This window comes from Papaver somniferum, chromosome 7, assembly GCF_003573695.1.
Source record: "Papaver somniferum cultivar HN1 chromosome 7, ASM357369v1, whole genome shotgun sequence".
NCBI classification, from domain to species: Eukaryota; Viridiplantae; Streptophyta; class Magnoliopsida; order Ranunculales; family Papaveraceae; genus Papaver; species Papaver somniferum.
Window position 1 is genome coordinate 134,362,206 of NC_039364.1, and position 21,182 is coordinate 134,383,387.

The window sequence follows — 21,182 nt, forward strand, 5'->3', positions numbered from 1 at the left end:
GACTAGGTCCCGAGGTTTTTCTGCATTTGCAGTTTCCTCGTTAACAAAAATTTTGGTGTCTGTGTTATTTCAGTTTCCGCATTATATTGTTTTATCTTTATAACTGAAATAATACAGGTTGTGCGTTAGATCATCAATTAGAGTAATCCAACCTTTGGTTGTTGATTGCCATTGATTGATCCTCGGATATTGGTCTTTGGTACCATCTGAGTTATTCCTTGTATTTGATTAGGACTTGTTGATTTCTATTAGCTTGAGTAAATCAAAACAAGAGAGAGATATTAACTCCTTGAGATACTTTTACCTAGATTGAGTCTGACTGTCTAGTTGATTCTCTAGAAAGTATTTCGGAGTTAGCTCATACAGATTGCTAAGAGAAATATTGGGTGGTGTTGTTAGACCCCCGTTTTTTCAATTGAAATAACCAACATGACTTTCGTCACGAGTAAAGATGAACTTGGCCAAAGCGAAAGCTTACCAACACATATTTCGAGAAATAGATAAGCGAGATAAACTCGGCTCGAAATAGCAAATGTGTATAATCGAAGTTTATCTTTGTCTCAAAATAGGAGCTAAAATAGATAAACTTTTGAGTGATAGATAAGTTCAAGTCTCCACATACCTCTTGTTGATGAAGTTCCACAAGTTCCCTTGAGTAGTTCTTCGTCTTCTTTCGATGAACGTCGTGGAGTCTAAAGCTCAACTACACTTACTATCCTAATCCGAGACTTAGCTATAAGTAGATTAGAAATCAAAACTTTATAGTTTTGGAAACTAAACTTGACAAACAAGCTTGAGATAGCAACGCTTGTGAGTTCGACCGAGCAATGCTCTAACAATCTCCCCCTTTGTCAATTTTAGTGACAAAACTATCAATACATATGGAATAAAAAATAAATAAACTTTGTAGCTTCTCATCCAAATGCTTGATTTCCTTGGTTCTTCAACATTACTCGAAATCTTCGTCACTTCCAAGTACTCCAATGATTCCAAATGTGTTCAATTCCGTATCATTGTTGTTGAAGATCCGTAGCAATAACAATGAGAAAACAATAGCTCTCAACCATTGTTATACAGTGTCATAGTATTATTACACATCATCAAAGTTCAATTGTATCGCAACTTAGACAACAATACTATGGTGATATGTATCACTCCTCCTTAGTCAATACTCCATCTCACATGAAACCACTCCCCCTTACATAATGATCCAAAAACCTGTAACGACCCGCAAGTGCGTTAACGCTATTAGACCAGTCAAGAGTCGACTAAGCCGCTAATGACTCGATCAGTGAGCATAGATTTTAATTAATAGAAATTAATCTAACAACGATATAGTTACGAAACTAGTATCACTAGATAGATCTCGAAAAGTTATGCAAGATAGACTACTCGATCGTGTCAATCGAATACCGATCGAAGAAGATAACATTAGAATTGTACGAGGGCAAAATAATTATTTTAAATCTAAACCGTCTGACTGCACTTATCAATTCAATGGGTGCCTTCACCCAGACGTTTCGGGAGAAAACTCATTTCTCTTTTCTTCTTCTCTTTCTTTTTTCTTATCTGTTCTTCTTCTCCTCCTCTCTGTCGATTTTATTTTCAGTGGTTTGAGCTTGAGTCTCTCGAAATTAGACCTTAGAAAGCTTGTAGTTGTTGAGTTGAGGGAGAAGGTGATGTTGCTGCTGTCGATTGAGTTCTGGAAAAGCAGAATTCTGGTAAGCAGAGTTAGGGTTTCGTTTTTTATTGAAATTTCTTTATGAAATTGTTTGTTTTGATCGATTATAGAGTGGGTTTGTTGTTAATTGAAGTATAGATGAATTTATGAAGTTTAATTTTGATTTCATAGAAAATTAGGTTTTCTGTTCTTCCCTAAACCAACCAGAAGTTAGGGTTCTTGTGAATTAGGGTGTTTGAATCAAGGTTGTTTCCTTCAACGATGGGTGTTTCTTAGAATCGTATCTATATGGCAGAGATCTGAGAATCTTCATCACAATGTCCTTTTCAGGAATAGTCTTACCCAATTCAAAAGATGCATTAACAATTTCAGACACTTTGTGATTAAACTCATCAAATAAATCTTCATCTTCCATACGAAGGTTTTCCCAATCAGAATTTAGGTTTTGAAGCCTAGCTTCTTTTTCACAGGTATTCCCTTGAAATACGGTTTCTAAGATATCCCAATCATCTTTAGATCGAGTGCACGTAGTCACATGGTGCTGAAGATCTGGGGTAATGGCATGGATGATTGCATTCAACCCATCAGAATTTTGCTTTGCAGCAAGAATCTCGGCAGCATCATAATCACCAATATCCTTTGGAATAGTTACAATGCCTATTGTAACAACTGGAGGATAATAGCCATTAACAACGTAAACCCATGATTGAAAATCACGCGCTTGAAGAAAGGCACGCATCGCAATTTTCCACCGTAAGTAATTTGAGCCATCGAAGAATGGTGGTACGTTTATTGAGATAACACTTCTGTCCATTGAGTCAGATCGCTGCAAACCCAGACTTATGAGGTCTTGAACGTGTTTGCCTACTCTGATACCAATTGAAAAAACGGGGGTCTAACAACCTCACCCAATATTTCGCTTAACAATCTGTATGGACTAACTCCAATATACTTTCAAGAGAATCAACTAGACAATCATACTAAATCTTGATAAAAAAAGTATATCAAAGAGTTATATCTCAATCTCTCAATTCAATCCGCAATCAAACAAATAAGAATTTGCGAGCCTGATTGACTATAAGAGAAATAACATGAACGGTACCAAAGACCAATGTTCAAGGATCAATCAATTTCAATCAACAACCAAAGGTTGGATTTACCAACTGATCGATTCAACGCACAACCTGTGATATTTCAATCATATAACAAAATATAATGTGGAAAAGAAATAACACAGACACCATACTTTGTCAAAAGTTAAGTATTTCGTATGTCGATATGCATGTATTGATAAAAGAATGAATGAACTTTTTGAAATTACAAAAGTTAAATCCTTTTATGTCAGTTTTTGATGGAATAAAGGATAAAACTTTTGTTTACGAGGATTATGTCTATTGTATGTCATTGTGCAAATAGTGATGGAAAATAGGACGAATCCTTGTCTATTTCGTAGTATTGATCTTCCCTGATCCATATTTTTATGTATATACTGTGAGGCTTCGTAAGTTCTCTTATGTTGAGCATTTACAATTAAATTGATCATGGGTTTTCTTATGGTTAATTTAATTGAGTATTATTGGATTCAAATTCATATTCGTATGTAATTTGTTATGTCCAAAGAAATCCTTCTTTTCTTGTGAAAGTAAGGTCGTTCTTGTTGTTCTTTCGGGAATGACATTTTATGGGGGAGAGTTCTTAATTGAACTTGTGCTTAATTGCCAAATCTTTGTGGCGAGTGCGGTTGTGGAATATCATAGGGGTTATCTTGTATCTTTACAAAATCCTTGATGAAAGCATTTAGCTTCGGCTATATGATTGCATCTAAAAAGTTGATATGTGCTTTCTTTTGGTCATGAAATGTCTCTATGGAAATTTCATTAGGATCCCACTATTTTTCGTACCTTTGCCAATTTTATTGACAAAAAGGGCGAGAATTAATGTGTAGTTCACACTACAAATACATATGGTTTTCGGATCATTATGTAAGGGGGAGTGGTTTCCATGTGAGATGGAGTATTGACTAAGGGGGAGTGATACATATCAACATAGTATTATTGTCAAAGTTGTGATACAATTGAACTTTGATGTTGTGTAATAATACCATGACATTGTGTAACAATGATTGAGAATTCTTGTTTTCTCATTGTTATAGCTACGGATTTGCAACAACGATGATACTAAACTTACAACCTTTGGAATCATTGGAGTACTTGGAGGTGACGAAGATTTCGAGTAATGCTGAAGAACCAAGGAGATCAGACATATGGAAGAGAAGCTACAAAGTTTATTTATTTATTTTGTATTCCATATGTATTGATAGTTTTGTCACTAAAATTGACAAAGGGGGAGATTGTTAGAGCACTGCTTGGTCGAACTCGCATGCGTTGCTATCTCAAGCATGTTTGTCGATGTTAGTGATCAAACCTATAAGTCTTGATTTCTAGTCTACTTATAGCTATGTCTCGGACTAGGATAGAAAGTGTAGTTGAGCTCAAGACTCCATGGCGATCATCATACAAAGACGAATAACTACTCAAGGAACTTGTGTAACTTCATCGACTAAAAGGTATGTGGAGACTTGAACTTATCTATCACTCAAAAGTCTATCTACTCTATCTCCTATCTTGAGACAAAAGTCGTATTGCTATATAAACTTTGATTATACACATTTGATATTTCGAGCCGAGTTTATCTCGCTTATATATTTCTTGAAATATGTGTTGGTAAGCTTTCGATTTGGCCAAGTTCATCTTTACTAGTGAGGAAATTCATATTAGTTTCAATTACTTGAAAATGGCTTTGACGAAAAATGGTTTGTGAATAACAACTATATAACGTCCTCTATGAATGTTTCAATCATTGAAATGAGAGTTTGGAATATATAACCTTGGAAGGATATAAACATTGTGTGGTAACACATGCTGTGTAAGTCCTTATTCCTTGAACCAAAGTATGCGTACTTTGCTACTCAGGAAAATCGGAACTAAAGTCCGTGTACCAGTACGCGCACTGTCGGAAGTTCACGTCCCGTGAATTTCTGTTGGAGTTTGTGAACTGAAAACAAACTTATTCCGGGTACTTAAGTCCGCGTACCAGTATGCGTACTTAAGTTGGTTATTTTCTAATAACGGTTATTCGTGAACTTAAACTTATATAAACTAAGGAATGCATATTTGCAAACCGTGGCTATAAAGTTCATGAATTGGTTCGAGTGAATCAAATCATTTTTCCTTCGATTGTGTCTTGTATACTTCTATAAGATCTAAGCAATTGAACAACTCTCTAACTAGTTCTTTTGAGTCATTTGAACTAGATGTGGTAAATAAGAATATGGTTGATATGGAAGTGCTCATATGGCTAACCATTTGGTTAACTACTGTTGAACCAACTAAGTGTACATGTTTGGGTACGGTTACACAAACCTAAATAAACATGCATTTCAGTTGTGTGTAAAAAGCTAAGTTCGATCTAACAGTTGAAAGATATTAGCTTGAATCTAATCAGGTTTTCATCTAACGGTGCATATTGAATGCTTTGTTACGAAGCTAACATTGATTGCAAACTCTGATTTGAAAGTCTATATAAAGGAGAACTCTAGCAACAGGGAAACCTAATCCCCACACCTTCTATGTGATACTAGTTGTATTATCTAGAGTCAATTCTCCTTTAACCTTAGGTTTCTTCTCGAGACCCTGTAGGTTAACGACTTGAAGACTTCATTGGGATTGTGAAGCCATACCCAACTAATTTCTCTGTAGTTGCGTGATCTGATCTTGCTGTTTCTATCGTATTTGAGTACAATCGTAAGATTGGCTTGAGATTGATTTCTCCGATAGGCAAGATATAAAGGAAGTCACAAACACCTTCGTCTCATCGTTTGTGATTCCACAATATCTTCTTTCGCTAGTCGATCAAGATTATTGTGAGGTGATTGATAATTCTAGACTGTTCTTCGGGAATATAAGTCCGGGTTATCAATTGTTTCATATTCACCTTGATTTATCAAAATACGGAACAAAAACTCGTAGGTATTTCTGTGGGAGACAGATTTATCTATTACCGTAGACTTTTCTGTGTGATACAGATTTGTTTGTTAAAGTCTTCGACTTTGGATGATAGCAACTCTTAGATGTGGGTGAGATCAGCTAAGGGAATCAAGTGCGTAGTATCCTGCTGGGATCAGAGACGTAAGGAGAGCAACTGTACCTTGGATCAGTGTGAGATTGATTGGGGTTCAACTACAGTCCAGGACGAAGTTAATTTGTAGTAGGCTAGTGTCTGTAGCGTCTCAATACAGTGTGTGTTCAATCTGGACTAGGTCCCGGGGTTTTTCTGCATTTGCATTTTCCTCGTTAACAAAACTTCTGGTGTCTGTGTTATTTCTTTTCCGCATTATATTTTGTTATATAATTGAAATATCACAGGTTGTGCGTTGAATCGATCAATTGGGAAATCCAACCTTTGATTGTTGATTGAAATTGATTGATCCTTGAACATTGGTCTTTGTTACCATTCAAGTGATTTCTCTTGTATTCAATTAGACTCGCAGATTTATATTTTCTTGAGTAAGTATTGAATCGAGAAAGTGAGATATAACTCTTTGATATACTTTTATTAATATTGAGTCTGACTGTCTAGTTGATTCTCTTAAAAGTATATTGGAGTTTGTCCATACAGATTGCTAAACGAAATATTGGGTGTGGTTGTTAGAACCCCGCTTTTTCAGTTGAACCCTAATCAATCTCACACTGATTTAAGGTAAACAGGAACCAATTGATAACCCAGGCTTATATTCCCCACGAACAACCTAGTATTATCAATCACCTCACAATAATTTTAATCGATTAACGAAACAAGATATTGTGGAATCACAAACTATGAGACAAAGGTGTTTGTGACTACTTTTCTATCTTGCCTATCGGAGATATAAATCTCAATCCAATCTTACGATTGTACTCAAACACGATAGAAAACAGCAAGATCATATCACGCAACTACAGAGAAAATAGTTGGGTCTGGCTTCACAATCCCAATGAAGTCTTCAAGTCGTTAACCTACAGGGTTACGTGAAAAACCTAAGGTTAAAGGAGAATCAACTCTAGCTTATGCAACTAGTATCACACATGAGGTGTGGGGATTAGGCTTCCCAGTTACTAGAGTTCTCCTCTGTATAGATTTCAAATCAGGGTTTGCAATCTAAGTTAGCTTGGTAACAAAGCATTCAATATTCACCGTTAGATGAAAACCTAATTAGATTCAAGCTAATATATTTCAACAGTTAGATCGAACTTAGCTTGTTACACACAAATGAAATTCACCTTCATTTAGGTTTGAGTGACCGTACCTAAACGTATACACCTAGTTGGTCCAACAATAGTTAACCAATGGTTATCCATATGAGCACTCTCATATCAACCTTATTTATCTTCACCACAACTAGTTCAAATGACTCAAATGAACTAGTTAGAGAGTTGTTCAATTGCGTAGATCTCATAGAAGTATACAAGACACAGTCGAAGCAAAATCGATTTTGATTCACTCGAATCAACTTATGAACATTATAGCCACGGTTTGCAAAGATTGCATTCCTTATTATATAAATGTTTTAGTTCGTGAACAAATCGATTTAAGAAAGTAACTTTCTTAAGTATGCAAACGGGTACGCATACTTAAGTGACCGGATCGAGTTTGTTTTTTAACTCCAAACTCCAGCAGAAATTCATGGACGTGAAACTTCCACCAATATGCGTACGGGTACGCATACACTCCCGGGTTTCCAACAACCGCCAGTACGCGTACGGGTACGCATACTTTAGCTTCCCGATTTTGGACTTTTACACAAATGTGAAAACACACTATGTTTATATCCAAACATGGTTACTTGTTCTAAACTCTCATTTCAATCATTTAAACTTTCTTAGAGGATGTTAAATAGTTGTTATCCACAAACTATTTTCATCAAAGCGATTTTCAAGTTATTGAAATAACCAACATGACTTTCGTCAGGAGTAAAGATGAACTTGGCCAAAGAGAAATCTTACCAACACATATTTCGAGAAATAGATAAGCGAGATAAACTCGGCTCGAAATAGCAAATGTGTATAATCGAAGTCTATATAGCAATACGACTTTTGTCTCAAAATAGGAGATATAATAGATAGACTTTTGAGTGATAGATAAGTTCAAGTCTCCACATACCTCTTGTTGATAAAGTTCCACAAGTTCCCTTGAGTATTTCTTCGTCTTCATTCGATGAACGCAGTGGAGTCTAACGTTCAACTACACTTACTATCATAATCCGAGACTTAGCTATAAGTAGACTAGAAATCAAGACTTATAGTTTTGGCAACTAAACTTGACAAACAAGCTTGAGATAGCAACGCTTTCGAGTTCGACCGAGCAATGATCTAACAATTATATCTGAGAAATAGTAAAGCATTGACTAAGGGGGAGCAACATATCATATTGTTTTTGTAGTTATCTTGACTAAAAAAGCGGAATAACAAAGATGTTCGGATTGAAAAACTACCTATGTTTCCTTTAGGGGGAGTATTAGCTTTTTTATTCAAATGTCAACAACGACATTTATGGATTGCATATATCCATTGGTCAGGTCTGATCCGTCACCTTGTTTCATATGTTATAAAACCAATTCTCTTCTCCCGTTTTAGAATACATAAGAAAAACCAATTTTTCATTTTACACGAAATTTTTTGTAGAACTTGATAAACTTCCATTGATTTTCATCTCAAGAGTCTGTAAGAGAGTTTCGTGCTACAAATTCGCGTTCGCCGTTCGGTGTTATCGAAGTGTTGCGAAAAACATCGAGGTATTGTTGAATGTTGGAGACATATGCCATTAACCTGTAACACCATTATATACAGGGCATCAAATGTCTTAAGCAAAGAGATTACTCACCTCAATACACCCATTTATTCAGTTGGTTATTGTTTCTATTATCTAGGTGCACATTTTTCATCTCTATTTTTCTTATCTTTGTTTGATAAAGGTCACTTCTTAGAACTGGTTTCCAGAGACAGTTTGATTGTGTGTGTTTGTATCATTATTATTGTGACCTAGTACTATGTCTTGAATTTATATGAGAGATCATGAACACTTTGGGTCAGTAACTGGATATTATAATTGATCTGCCTACAATTTATTTGTGCTTGTGCCTAGGTGAACCTTTGTTACTATATGTACATCTTTAGTTTTGTTTTACATGGTAGAGTAAACAGATTAATCAAGATTAGTATAAACTTCTAACAATCTTAAGACATTTTATTACTTCCCTTATATGATCTTGGTTGATTTATACACAGTAGTGGTGCAGAATTCGTAAATTAATTCTTGACTATATACTACTCCCTCCATTCTTTTTTAATAGGCTGATTTTGTTTTTAGAGAAAATTAAAGATATTAAGAGAGCTAATCATTGAAAGTGGTCCTCATAACACTTGTCGATAAAAGAAGTGAAGTGAAATGGTCCCCATGTCACTTGTTAGCAAAAGAAGTGAAGTGAAATGGTCCACATGACACTTGTCATCAAAAGAAGTTAAGAGAAAAGTGGTCCCAAAAAATTAAAGTAATATTTGACTTTCCCAATTAAAAAACCAGCCTATTTTTTGTAACATTTATTTATACAAACCAGCCTATTAAAAAAGAAGTAGTTATATATTGTGTTTGCATTTGTTTAGTTCTACATTGCGTTAGTACTTGATGCTTTGATTAGTGCTACTATACAGTGGATGATATTATAGTATTTTTGAAAAAAATACTAAAGTAATTATATACTACACGGAACAAAATTCATAAGCAGTAGTCCTAGCTTTTGTGTTAGGATAGTTGTTCAGACTCTTTACAATTCTTGTATAAGAATATTAGTTAATTCCATCGACAATGTTTGTTCCTTTCTTGTATAAGGATATCAGTCAACTCCATCGTCACTGATTGTTTCTTTGGTATGAAGGGGTGTTATAATGGACACATACCATGTTATAATGGACACATACCATGGATATAAGTTATGTAACTTTTTAAGAGAAGCAATGTTTAGTCAGTGAGAAAACTAAATTGGAGTTATTGGCCTATGGATCGGGAAATCAATGGAGAAATTGTGAAGCCACAAAGTTGATCCTTGAAGACTTATAGGAATTGTCGTTTAATGGCGAGACTCACATAAATAGGAGTGTGAGTGCGCTCTGTGGACGTAATCCACATATGCTTGGAGTTATTGGTGATCTTGAGTCACTTTGGAACCTAAACTAGATGTGCTTTAGGTGCAGGTTATGTATTCTCTATGCTTGATTGAGATTAGGGAATGATATTATAAGAGATAGAATTGTGTTGCCTCTCGGCTTAGTTGGAGGCACGAGATGCAAATCTTAGATTGTTGGAGGCATATTATATACGCCAGGTGTGGTGAATTATGGCTAGACGTACGAACAACCATGGTTACACCCTCATACGGATATACATCTTGAATTACTTATTTGGGATATATAGTCATTAATGGTTTGGATTTGGATACATGAGGCTACGTCAGTTTTGACATGAAAAACACAACTTTATGGTCTCGGCTCCCTACTTCAAAATGTATGGGATGATAATCTGAGAAGATTAAATTCTCAACTTAAATGTTTTAAGTTGATTATTTGAGGACATGTGTTAGTCACAACTATCAAATCGTTTGTTGTTACGGAAAATAAAACTTTTCGGAAAGTAAAACAAAAAATCAATCTTTGTGGTTATTATTTGCGGTTAGTTTCACAATGCGAAGAAGTAGTTTTTTTGGACCGATAATTAGTCTTTAATTAAAGGCAACTCTTTCTCCTTATAAGTGTTTGTAAAGTTCTCTTATAAGAACGTTTTAGCAAGTGACAGTGCAGCAGGCAGAAATGTCTTCTTTGCCTTAACACCTAGGTAAGGAGTTTACTGGTGATGGGTGTATTTGAATTTTAGACGATTTGTCTCAAGGGTCTGATGAAACTCGGTCCATCTATATTTCAATTTTTAAATTAGTATGTAGTAGCATTCTGACATGATCACCAAACGCAAGGGAAAATATATGTTGCTTGATGTAACCTATAAATAGTGAACTTATAGGCAGTGACTTCCCAAGATGTGGGAATTATGCAATATTTAATTTGTGTACAGTAAAGCACATTGTGTAAGCACTACGATAATATAGCAGTTTAGGCAGTTAGGTAAAGGTAGTGAGTTGCTGGCACTTTGAGTTTGATAAGTCTAGTGTACCTTAGTCTTATAAAGGTACTTTGAACAAACAAGCATGAGATTTCGTATTATCTCTGTTGGTATGGTAAATGTATACCACCGTTTAGTTCTGTGAATGAGCTAAGTCTTTTCTTCCATGTTAAAGAACATTGTTCGGTGTCGCTTATAAATGATAACTTCCGAAAAATATGGGGGTTATGTAGTCCACAATAATCTGATCAATATATCAGAGAGATTTTAACATGGTTTGAAAGTTTAAGTTTTTATATATGGGTGCTATTTAAGTATAGAAAACATCTTGACAAGTGCCATACCAAATTTCGCAACTTTTAAACTCGTGGAAGTAATTTTTCGAAATTACTAAAGTCCGGTGATGGAAAATTTAAACGAACAGGAAAATCAGTTCCAGTTCAGAGCAATTTTCTGACTCCTGGAGATATGATGCGAAAAATACGCAAGCTTCAACAACGTTTTGCGTATCTGTACAAGTATCAAACCAGTTACGTATTGGATGATCACAAGGATGCCATATTGGGCTTTGTCCCTGATTCCGTAAGGATACGAGTGCTATCAGTAACAAAAGAGGATACACCCTAAGTTTAAGTATACTGTGTTATTGTATATGAATGTTAGGTTGGATTTGGACATCATTTTGGTTAAAACCAAAAGGGCAAAATCGTAACACAAGAAGATTTGTTGTCTTGTATCAAGGTATAAGAATTTCCTTGTATAAATTTGGATACTAAACCGGATGATAAGTAATTAACCAGATTGATGTAATATCAAGTCTGCAACTAATTACTTTAGATGATTCTAAAAATGCTAATGTCGTTAAATTAGTTCGAATGGGTACATTCAGATAAAGGCATCTGATGTATGCGACCATGTGGAAAAAACCGAAATTTTGAGTATGAAATTTGAATCCACATCCATTGGTATCGAAGCGTGTTTAAAACCCATACTACCATCAAGTGGAAAACAGTTGGTCAAGTAGATGACAACTATCTTGATGGAAAAATTCTAGTATACCTCAGAAATTGTTTGGAACGCGTAAAAAAATTTCTGTATCCAGTTACCCACGAGGAACTAGGGAGAGGTTTGTTTATGAATGTGGAAAGCACGAAGCGTTTCCATAAATTCATCGGAATGAGGTGTTTTGAAAAGTGTATGGTATGTTTCTCGATTAGTAAATCGATGGCTTAGCACCACAAAGCAATTGCTCTCAAATGTGCGTATCTAAAAGAAAAAGTGTATGTGAATTGTATCAGTCCGACAAATGATACGAATTCCGAAGAGCGTATAATTGCGTCATCGAGGGAAATGGGATAGCCTATTTTATATAGAGTAGTTTTATAGCGGACACCCAACCTAGAGATTGGAGATCCCATGGTTATCTAGGTTCAAAAGGGACAACCAAGTTATAAATTTATACTCACCGGAAACACTGTTAGAGTTTACTCTCTTTCCCATTTCTCTGGTGAAACAGTGTTGCCTGTCAAGTGAGAGGTTGAGAATTTCTCTTAGTTTGACTAACAAAGTATGGCAGGAAACTTTTTAAATAGGAGATCACCTATATGAGTGAGAAGTGGTGCCGCTTCTATGATAACTATAAGGCTAAGTTAATCTAGAGCACTCATGAAAAACCAACATCGTTCAGGGCCGAAATGAACACAACCGAGAACCGAACTTGTAAGTAAATAAACTATGTGGCATTTACTGCATCGATTTACATTATAAAGTTGAGCAGTTCAAGACATCGTGTTCATTGAACAACTAGTAAACCCGATAGATGTTCGCTATGGAAGATTCAAAGCCAAAAACTATCTCTCCTTATGTAGTGATGTTCCGCGCATGTCTCTAGTGTCTGCATTAGAGTTAGAGCTGGCAAACAAGCCAAAACCCGCGGGTTTTCCCGGCCCGGCCCGTAAAAAACCCGCACCCGGCTCGGCTGGTGCCTAAACAAGCCGGGTCAGGGTTGGAGAAAAGCCGGCTTGTAGGGAAACGGGTTAACCCGGACCGGTTTGTAAAACCCGCGGGTTCAACCCGTTACCCGCAATTCTATTTCCTCGCATTATTACGCCGCGTTTCACCTCAGGATAACTGTCCCCTCAGTTTCTTTCTTCTTCATCTTTTCTTTCTCCTTCTTCGTTTCTTTTTCCTTCTTCGTCCGCAGAGAGATTCATAGAAAGTGAGAGAAATTGAAGTGGAAGAAGATGATAAGTTCGATAGATTGTTTCATATGGATCGAAGTAGGGTTTGATTGGTGAACTGAGATCTAAAATTGATGAGGATTTAAGAATTCAGAAGAAAAAAATTCAACTATCAAGATTCTTTTATTGAATCGAAGATGGGTGTTGATCTAAAATATTTTGGGTTTTGATTTTCTAATGTTTATGTGAATACAGAAACGAGTAATCATGAAACTGTCGGTGGTGATAATAAACTCAGGAGAGATCGAGAAGAAGTTGTTGTCGCTCAGAAAATCAAATTGATGAAGAGATGATCTGTTGCTGCTGAAATTGATGATTTAGGGTTCTGTTTGAGATCGATTTAAAGAATAGTGAATATGAGAATGCAGTTGATGGAGGTTTTATTAGTGCAGAAATTAGAGAAATTAGGATTCTTGGATAATGAACTGGTAGTCTGTGAATTGGAAGAAGAAACTGAAGCTCGATTTTAGAGATAAAGGAATTTATTGGATGAGATGATTAATGGATCTGTGAGGAATCAAAATAAGATGGGTTTGGAGAGCTTCAGATCAACAATTAAGGAGATTGATGGATTGTTATGACAGGGTTTGATGGAGTTGATTAGTTGTACAACAATGGATTTGTGTTAGTAGCAGATGGAGTTGTTGTGGCGGTGAGAGATAGAGAAAAATTGAAAGAATCAATTGATAACGGTTGTTACAGGGAAGCTTAAGGTGTTGGTGGTACTGATGGAGTTGATGTTATTGGTTTTGGTGATGCAGAGTTGTAAGCAGAAGGGTTTGGACGAGAAGATCATGACTTTGAATGAAATTGGTGGTTGTTGGTATTGGTGTTTACTGCCAGGGTTAGGAGATTCTGAGTAATTGTAGATGCAGAATAGTTTGTGTTAGCTGAAACAAGGTGGGATGTGAGTCTGTGACAGTGTTGCAGAACAAGTCAGGGAAGGCTAAATTCAAGTTGTGACTTTGGCTTGAGAAGATAATGGTGGTGATGTTCTTCTTTTCTTTCTTCTTTTTCTTCGTCTGCAGTTGTTGTTGCTATTGTTGCAGAGATTGTAGGAGTGTGTAATGACTTGAATGTGCGATTTCAATGAATGAATTATATGAATGTTAGGCAAGGAAAATAAACCAAAAAACAGAAGAAACTCTGTCAAAATTGGTTTCCGGCAAGTTGACTAGCCAGAAACCAACTAACCCGTGAACCCGCAAGCTTTACCCATTACGGGTGCGGGTTGAAGAAATGACCACCCGTGAAGAATATCATCCCGTGGGTTTTGGCTCGTGTTAACCCGAACTCGTTTAACCCGTAACAAGCCAGCCCCGGCCCGCCCGTTTGCCAGCTCTAATTAGAGTCTAGGATTAAAGTTATCATTTTTTATTTTTGTGATACAGTTTTATTCATGTGGGGGATTGTAGGAAATACAGTCTTGATTTGACCACTCAAGACTATTTCCAAAATGAATGAAAATTGGGCTAACTAAACAAAGAGGTTTAGTTTGGTGAAACAAGATGGATAGATGGCAGTCAATTAACAAACAGTCGCGACTTTACAGAAAGGTTGGACCAAATGGACAGTTGCAACCTTAATTGATTGGACATCATCTAATGGTCAGGTTTCAACCGTCACCTTGTTTCATATGTTATAAAGCCAATTCTCTTCTCCCATTTTAGAACACAGAAGAAAACCCAATTTTTCGTTTTACACAGATATTTTTTTAAAACTTAATAATTTCCATTGATTTTCATCTCAAGAGTCTGTAAGAGAATTTCGTGCTATAAATTCGTGTTCGTCGTTCGGTGTTATCGAAGTGCCGCGAAAAACATCGAGGTATTGTTGAATGTTAGAGACATATGCTATTAACCTGTAACAACATTATATACAGGGCATCAAATGTCTTAAGCAAAGAGATTACTCGCCTCAATACACCCATTTGATCATTTGGTTACTGTTTCCATTATCTAGGTGCACACTTTTCATCTCTACTTGTCTTATATTTGTTTGATAAAGTTCACTTCTTAGAACTGGTTTCCAGAGACGGTTTGATTGTGTGTGTTTGTATCATTATTATTGTAACCTAATACTATGCCTTGAATCTGTGGGAGAAATCATGAACACTTTGAGTCACTAACTGAATATTATAGTTGATCTGCCTACTGTGCTTGTGGCTAGGTGAACCTTTGTTACTGTAGGTACATCCTCTAATTAAAGGGACTAGTATTCCGATCAACTGCTTCTGAATTTTAGTTCGAAAGTTTTGAACTTTTGTTGTGCGCAGGCCTTGCTGCTTATGAATATTAGTTTTAAGGGAAGATGCTAGGGAGACCACGGTTCTTTACACCACCATTTTACACCCCAATGTGTCATCTATATCTATCATAGATTTCTTCCCCACCCTATCCCACCAGAGAAAATTATGGGTCCGCTTTAAAAGTAAACCAATAGAAACTTAACCCATAGTGGGGTAAAATTTTGATGTCAAACTTTTAGGGTTTTTCTAGCATTTTCAAGTTTTAAGAGTCTTTGAACTGCCGTTGTCTTTTTCTTTTACTTCCACGAGAGTAGAGAGAGAAAGTGAGAGCCAAGTAACCACAAACTTCATTCGTGGCTGTGAAGAAATCCTCAGAAAATGGGACCCATAATAATACACTTAAAAATTATACGTCCGCTTTTCCACCACAAAACCCAGCTCAACAGAATCTTTTTCGACGAGTATAGGGTCGCGTTATACTTCAATACTCCCCAGTCCCCACTCCCAGGATGGATAACAAGCGCCAATCATCCGCATCTCCGAATCTCGGTTTCAACAAACATTCAACGCCAAGCGCGTGTTAGATAGCGTAGGACCAAGTGCCCGGTACCTAGACCACGTAACACTGTTGCCTCTACCTACTTGACACGTGTTGGTAAATTTGAAACCCGTGGTCAGCCTTTTCTTGGGTTGAATCGTTTGGTCGCAGGAGCAAATTGACTCAGACACAAAAGCTGGAAAACGGAACCATCTGGTTGGTCAATAGCCGTAATTCCATATACTGGGGACTCTCTGCTTGAGTAAAACGTCCGATTTACCCGGTGTGCCGTTCAGTATATCGTTAACTGCAATGACTATTTGCTACAAAATGTGGGGCCCCCTGTTTAGGAAAACGGTACCTGTAAGGGTATAATAGTCCAACTAGAAAATGAACGGCCAGTAGAATTTTACGAAACGTTAGCTCCACGAGTGTGCAAGGGTTAAAATCGCATTAATTTGCGAGGAAGAGTAGGTAATTTCTGCATTGTTTCCTTGGTCAGCTGCTGGTCTATATAAGAACGCCTCTGATCCAAGGAAAAAATAAAAAGAGAAAAGCTTTCATCTTTCATTAGCTCTCTGCAATCAAGTATTGAAATTCAAATCATCAAAGGTTTCTAATCTGTTCTTTGTGTTGTTCGAAGTTCGATAGCAATTTCTAGGGTTTGTTTCTTTTGAGGAAAAGGAGGAGTTGCCAAAGTCTTCGTTTTGATCAGAAATCGTTTCAGCTTTGTAAGTTAATTCTATTCATATGCTTTTCTTCTTGATTTTGATTAATTTGGATAAGATTATGATGATTTATGTTTGAAAAAACGATACAATCATGAAATTAGGGTTTGAGCAAATTATATTATGAGTGATCGATGAGATTTGTATATTTTATTAACATATGATCAGATTTTCAGGATCATTAGGTCTGAAACCCCCGATTATTTTTCTTATTATTATGATTGAGGAGATTGTTTCCTGTAAATCAATGATTCAACATAGGTTTTTTTTTTTTTAAAAAAAAATAGTAGAATTGCTTTGTAGTTCATTAAATCTAATACCGTTTCTTTGATTTATTATTCCCTTCGATGATTCAACATAGGGTTTTGTTTTTGTCTTAAAATTGTGTCGTTTGGTAGATTGTTCATCTTTGACATTTTCTTTTTCAGGAAAAAGACTGAATGATATTACCCAACTAATGGAGGCTAAAGGTGGTGAAGATTCTAGTAGTAAATCCTTAGTTTATGAAGCTCCTCTCGGTTACAGTATCGAAGACATCCGACCAGCTGGTGGAATCAAGAAATTCAAGTCTGCTGCTTACTGCAACGTAAGTTTATATAATTCATATATGTTATACTTATGTCTGCTTATGGATAATTTGGTTTCACTTATTTTGGCAATGAAATTGAGAAGTTAACTTTGTTTTCCACCATGTGTTCTTATTGTGCAGTGCTCCAGGAAACCATCCTGATATCTTTTAAGCCGTCTTTTGACCACTTTCAGTGGAATTTTCTTTAGCTGTTCAGTTTCCTTCATTGTTTTTTAATACTCTTTCCCAACCTCAAGCCAAATTTTCACCTCATCTGTCAACAACCTACTTCTTTTTAAGAAATGGCCTCACCAACCTCTGCAATTGGTTTTGAAGGTTTCGAGAAAAGACTCGAAATCTCATTCTTTGAGCCTGGGGTATTTGCTGACCCAGCAGGCAATGGCCTTAGGGCTCTAACAAAATCTCAACTGGACGAGATACTAGAACCAGCTGAGTGCACTATTGTAGGGTCCATGTCCAATGCTCATCTTGACTCCTACATACTCTCTGAGTCTAGCTTCTTTGTCTACCCATACAAGATGATCATCAAAACTTGTGGAACCACCAAGTTATTGCTTTCAATCCCACCTATCCTTGAGTTAGCAAAAACTCTATCTCTCACTGTAAAAGCTGTGAATTACACCCGTGGCAACTTCATTTTCCCAGGTGCTCAAACTTTCCCACACCGCAGCTTCTCAGAGGAAGTTTCAGTTCTAGACAGCCAGTTTATTAAGCTTGGTCTGCAAAGCAGCGCATACGTGATGGGTGATAATGAAGCACAAAACTGGCATGTGTACTCTGCTTATGCTGAAGCAACTGGTGATCAGACTAACCCCAATTTCACTCTTGAGATGTGTATGACTGGTCTAAACAAGGAGTGTGCATCCGTGTTCTACAAAACTGAATCAAGCACAGCTAATGAGATGACTGAAGCCTCTGGCATAAGGAAGATTCTTCCAGATTCTAACATAAATGACTTTGAGTTTGACCCATGCGGCTACTCTATGAATGGTATTGAAGGACCTGCTATTTCTACTATTCATGTTACACCAGAGGATGGTTTCAGTTATGCAAGCTTTGAAGCAGCAGGGTATGATCTGAAGAATGCTGTTGATCTGGAACAGCTTGTAAGGAGGGTTCTGTCTTGCTTTGAGCCAAATGAATTCTCTGTTGCTGTGCACGCTGATATTGGTAATAATGTTCCTGAATTGGATTGCTGTCTTGATATTAAAGGATATAGTTGTGGGGACAGGAGTCTACAAGAATTGGAGGATGGTGGATCTGTCATTTACCAGAGCTTTGTGAAGGTTGGCAGCTGTGGATCTCCCAGGTCTATTTTGAAGACCTGCTGGAAATCTGAAGATGAAGACGATTCCGAGTAGGAAGTGTCATGAGTGCTATATTCGTTCTTGATATGTTATCAATTTGTTTCTTTGGAGTTTGTTTGTCAATTCTGTTGGAGTAAGCAGTAACACCAGTGTCATCTGATAGGCCTTGTTGGTTGGTCTTTCGAACTTAAATGCTGTTTTATTACAATAATAATAACAATTATGTTTTCTGTCAAATCCTTATTTTTTTCTCTGGAACGAAATGTCTGATTATGTGTTCAACCATGTGATTCAACAAAAGTTGGATGACTGAGATGAGTAGAGGCGTATGAGTGACCTAGATAAGAGTAGGTGTCCAATATTTTGCTTTCAGTTGGAGAACAAGCATTGGACTGGAATACACAATTCACACCTGCGAAGCTGTAGATTTGGTTTAACTAAGCTTTTGGATCATGAAGATAAGAACGGCTTCAGATTTGGTTTAACTAAGCTTTTGGATCATGAAGATAACAACCGCAGGCCATACAACTCCTGGGCATTTCCCAATAAGACTGTTATTTTGGTTTTCTGTAAGGATAGTAAGTCATTAGAAGCCAAAATAACCTCGATATTAAAAAGTAAGGATGGTGCGCCAAGACAAGAACCTCGATATTAAATAGAAAATGCTAGTCTTCCCCATCCCCTTCCCCCGTTACGTGTCAAGCAGATGGTGTGATGCCACACAAAAGGGTCCATGTAAACTCCAAACCAAGGGATCAAGGGCTAAGATCGCTACCACCTAATGGGGAAAGGGAATGGGGGAAGTGTAGCAGCTTCGAGAAGTGAAAATAACCTCGATATTAGAAAGTAAGGATGGTGCGCCAAGACAAGAACTTCGATATTAAATACTCTCTCCGTCTCTAAAAGATAAGCAGGTTTGTGTGTAATTTAGAGACGGAGGGAGTAGAATTATGACACTCAGTTCACTGATAGGGACGGAGGGAGTAGAATTATGACACTCGGTTCGAAAAAAAGAAATGAGAATGGAAACCGCCGAAATATGTCATAAATGCTTCCCTGCTCCGGCCTACTTGAACAAAATGTGTATTTCGCCACAATATCTGATTCAGATAACTAAAGGCTGTCGACTACTCGAGATAGGAGAAGGAATTAGACATCAGACATTATTAATTATTTTTATTTTTTTTTGAACAATTAGAGCTTGGCCCAGTGATTAAGTATTTTGGGCCTGAGGACGAGATCTCACGATCGAATCCTTCTCCCTACTGATTGAGTATATATATTACAGTATATATAATATCATTAGTCCGTTAAATCTAATTTAATTTTTCTATATTTTTATGTCCAAAACTGTCACCGATAAAATGGATGGTATAACTTTTTTTTTTTTTTTTTGATAAAGAGAAATATATTAACAACTAAGCAAAAATAGGTCAATGAATATTGTCGTCAGAATACTTAAACCCTACAACAATGTTGGATTCAAAGCTTGTACAACCTTGACCCAGCCAAGAACGCACATGTTTTGATTCTGATGATGCTTGTTAGAGAGAAAACAAAGAGAGTTTTTGATGTGTTTTGAATGGAAAACAAGGACGCAATTTATAGAGAGTTTAACATCTGTTGAAGATGACTCTTCATCTCCAACAGGCATCTTTTCAGTGCGAATAGACATCTCTTCCAACAATGGTGTCTGTTTGGGAAAACGATGTTTCTGTTCAGTTTTTCTAACTGTCATTAAAAACCATAAAACAGAAAAATTCCTACGAGACGCTGTCTCGTACTCTGCTATATCGCCTATAAATTAAGGGTTCGTTGAAAATATCCAATATTATATTGATTGGGGTATATATATTACAGTATATATAATATCATTAGTCCATTAAATTTAATTTAATTTTTCTATATTTTTATGGAATCTGTCACTGATAAAATGGATGGTATAACTAGAAGGTTCCGGTGGGGTAGAGACAATCATGATAGGGGAGGTTATATTATTAATTGGGATACTACAGCAAACTCCAAAAGCAAAAGGGGCTTAAACATTAGGAAGTGTGACACTTTTAATAGAGTTCCTCTGGCTAAATTAGTTTGGAGAATGTTGACCCTGATGCTTTATGGGTTCAATTTCTTGAACATAAATATTTTGTGAATGCTAATCCCATTTCTGATGTGTTGAGAGATAATGGTAGCTGGATCTGGAAAGGCATTATGCAAGGTGTAGAAATAGTAAGACGAAACTATTGTTGGGAAATTGGGAATGGTGAGAAAGTGAAAATATGGAAAGATATTTGGGTCCCAGATCATGAAGGTTATTTGCCTTCTCATAGTGCTTCTAGCCACATGAAAACAGTGAGTCAATTAATAGACAAGGACACCAAATGGTGGGATGTTCAGTTGCTCAAAGCCCCTTTTCCAACCGAGATTGTAGACAAGATTCTAAGAATAAGAATACCAATGCAGGGAGAGGATAGAATAAGATGGAAAAGAACCAGAGATGGTAATTTTTCAGTCAAGAGTGCTTATAACTGGCTTAGAGAACAAGAAACTAATAATAGTTTACAAATGCAGGCTCAAACTTTTCCTTGGAAACGACTTTGGGGATTGAATTTACCTCCCAAAGTACTGATGTTTGTTTGGAAATGTA

The 21,182-nt window shown here is 36.6% G+C and overlaps 1 protein-coding gene across 1 annotated transcript; it reads left to right on the forward strand.

Annotated features, from left to right (window-relative positions):
* Nucleotides 1–16,384: 16,384 nt before the first annotated feature.
* Nucleotides 16,385–18,772, forward strand: LOC113298490 (S-adenosylmethionine decarboxylase proenzyme-like). The gene is made up of 3 exons (XM_026547254.1): nucleotides 16,385–16,642; nucleotides 17,068–17,225; nucleotides 17,349–18,772. Exon 3 carries the CDS (start codon nucleotides 17,510–17,512, stop codon nucleotides 18,587–18,589), a length of 1,080 nt encoding a protein of 359 aa, XP_026403039.1. The 5' UTR covers nucleotides 16,385–16,642; nucleotides 17,068–17,225; nucleotides 17,349–17,509; the 3' UTR covers nucleotides 18,590–18,772.
* The last annotated feature ends 2,410 nt before the right edge of the window (nucleotides 18,773–21,182 follow it).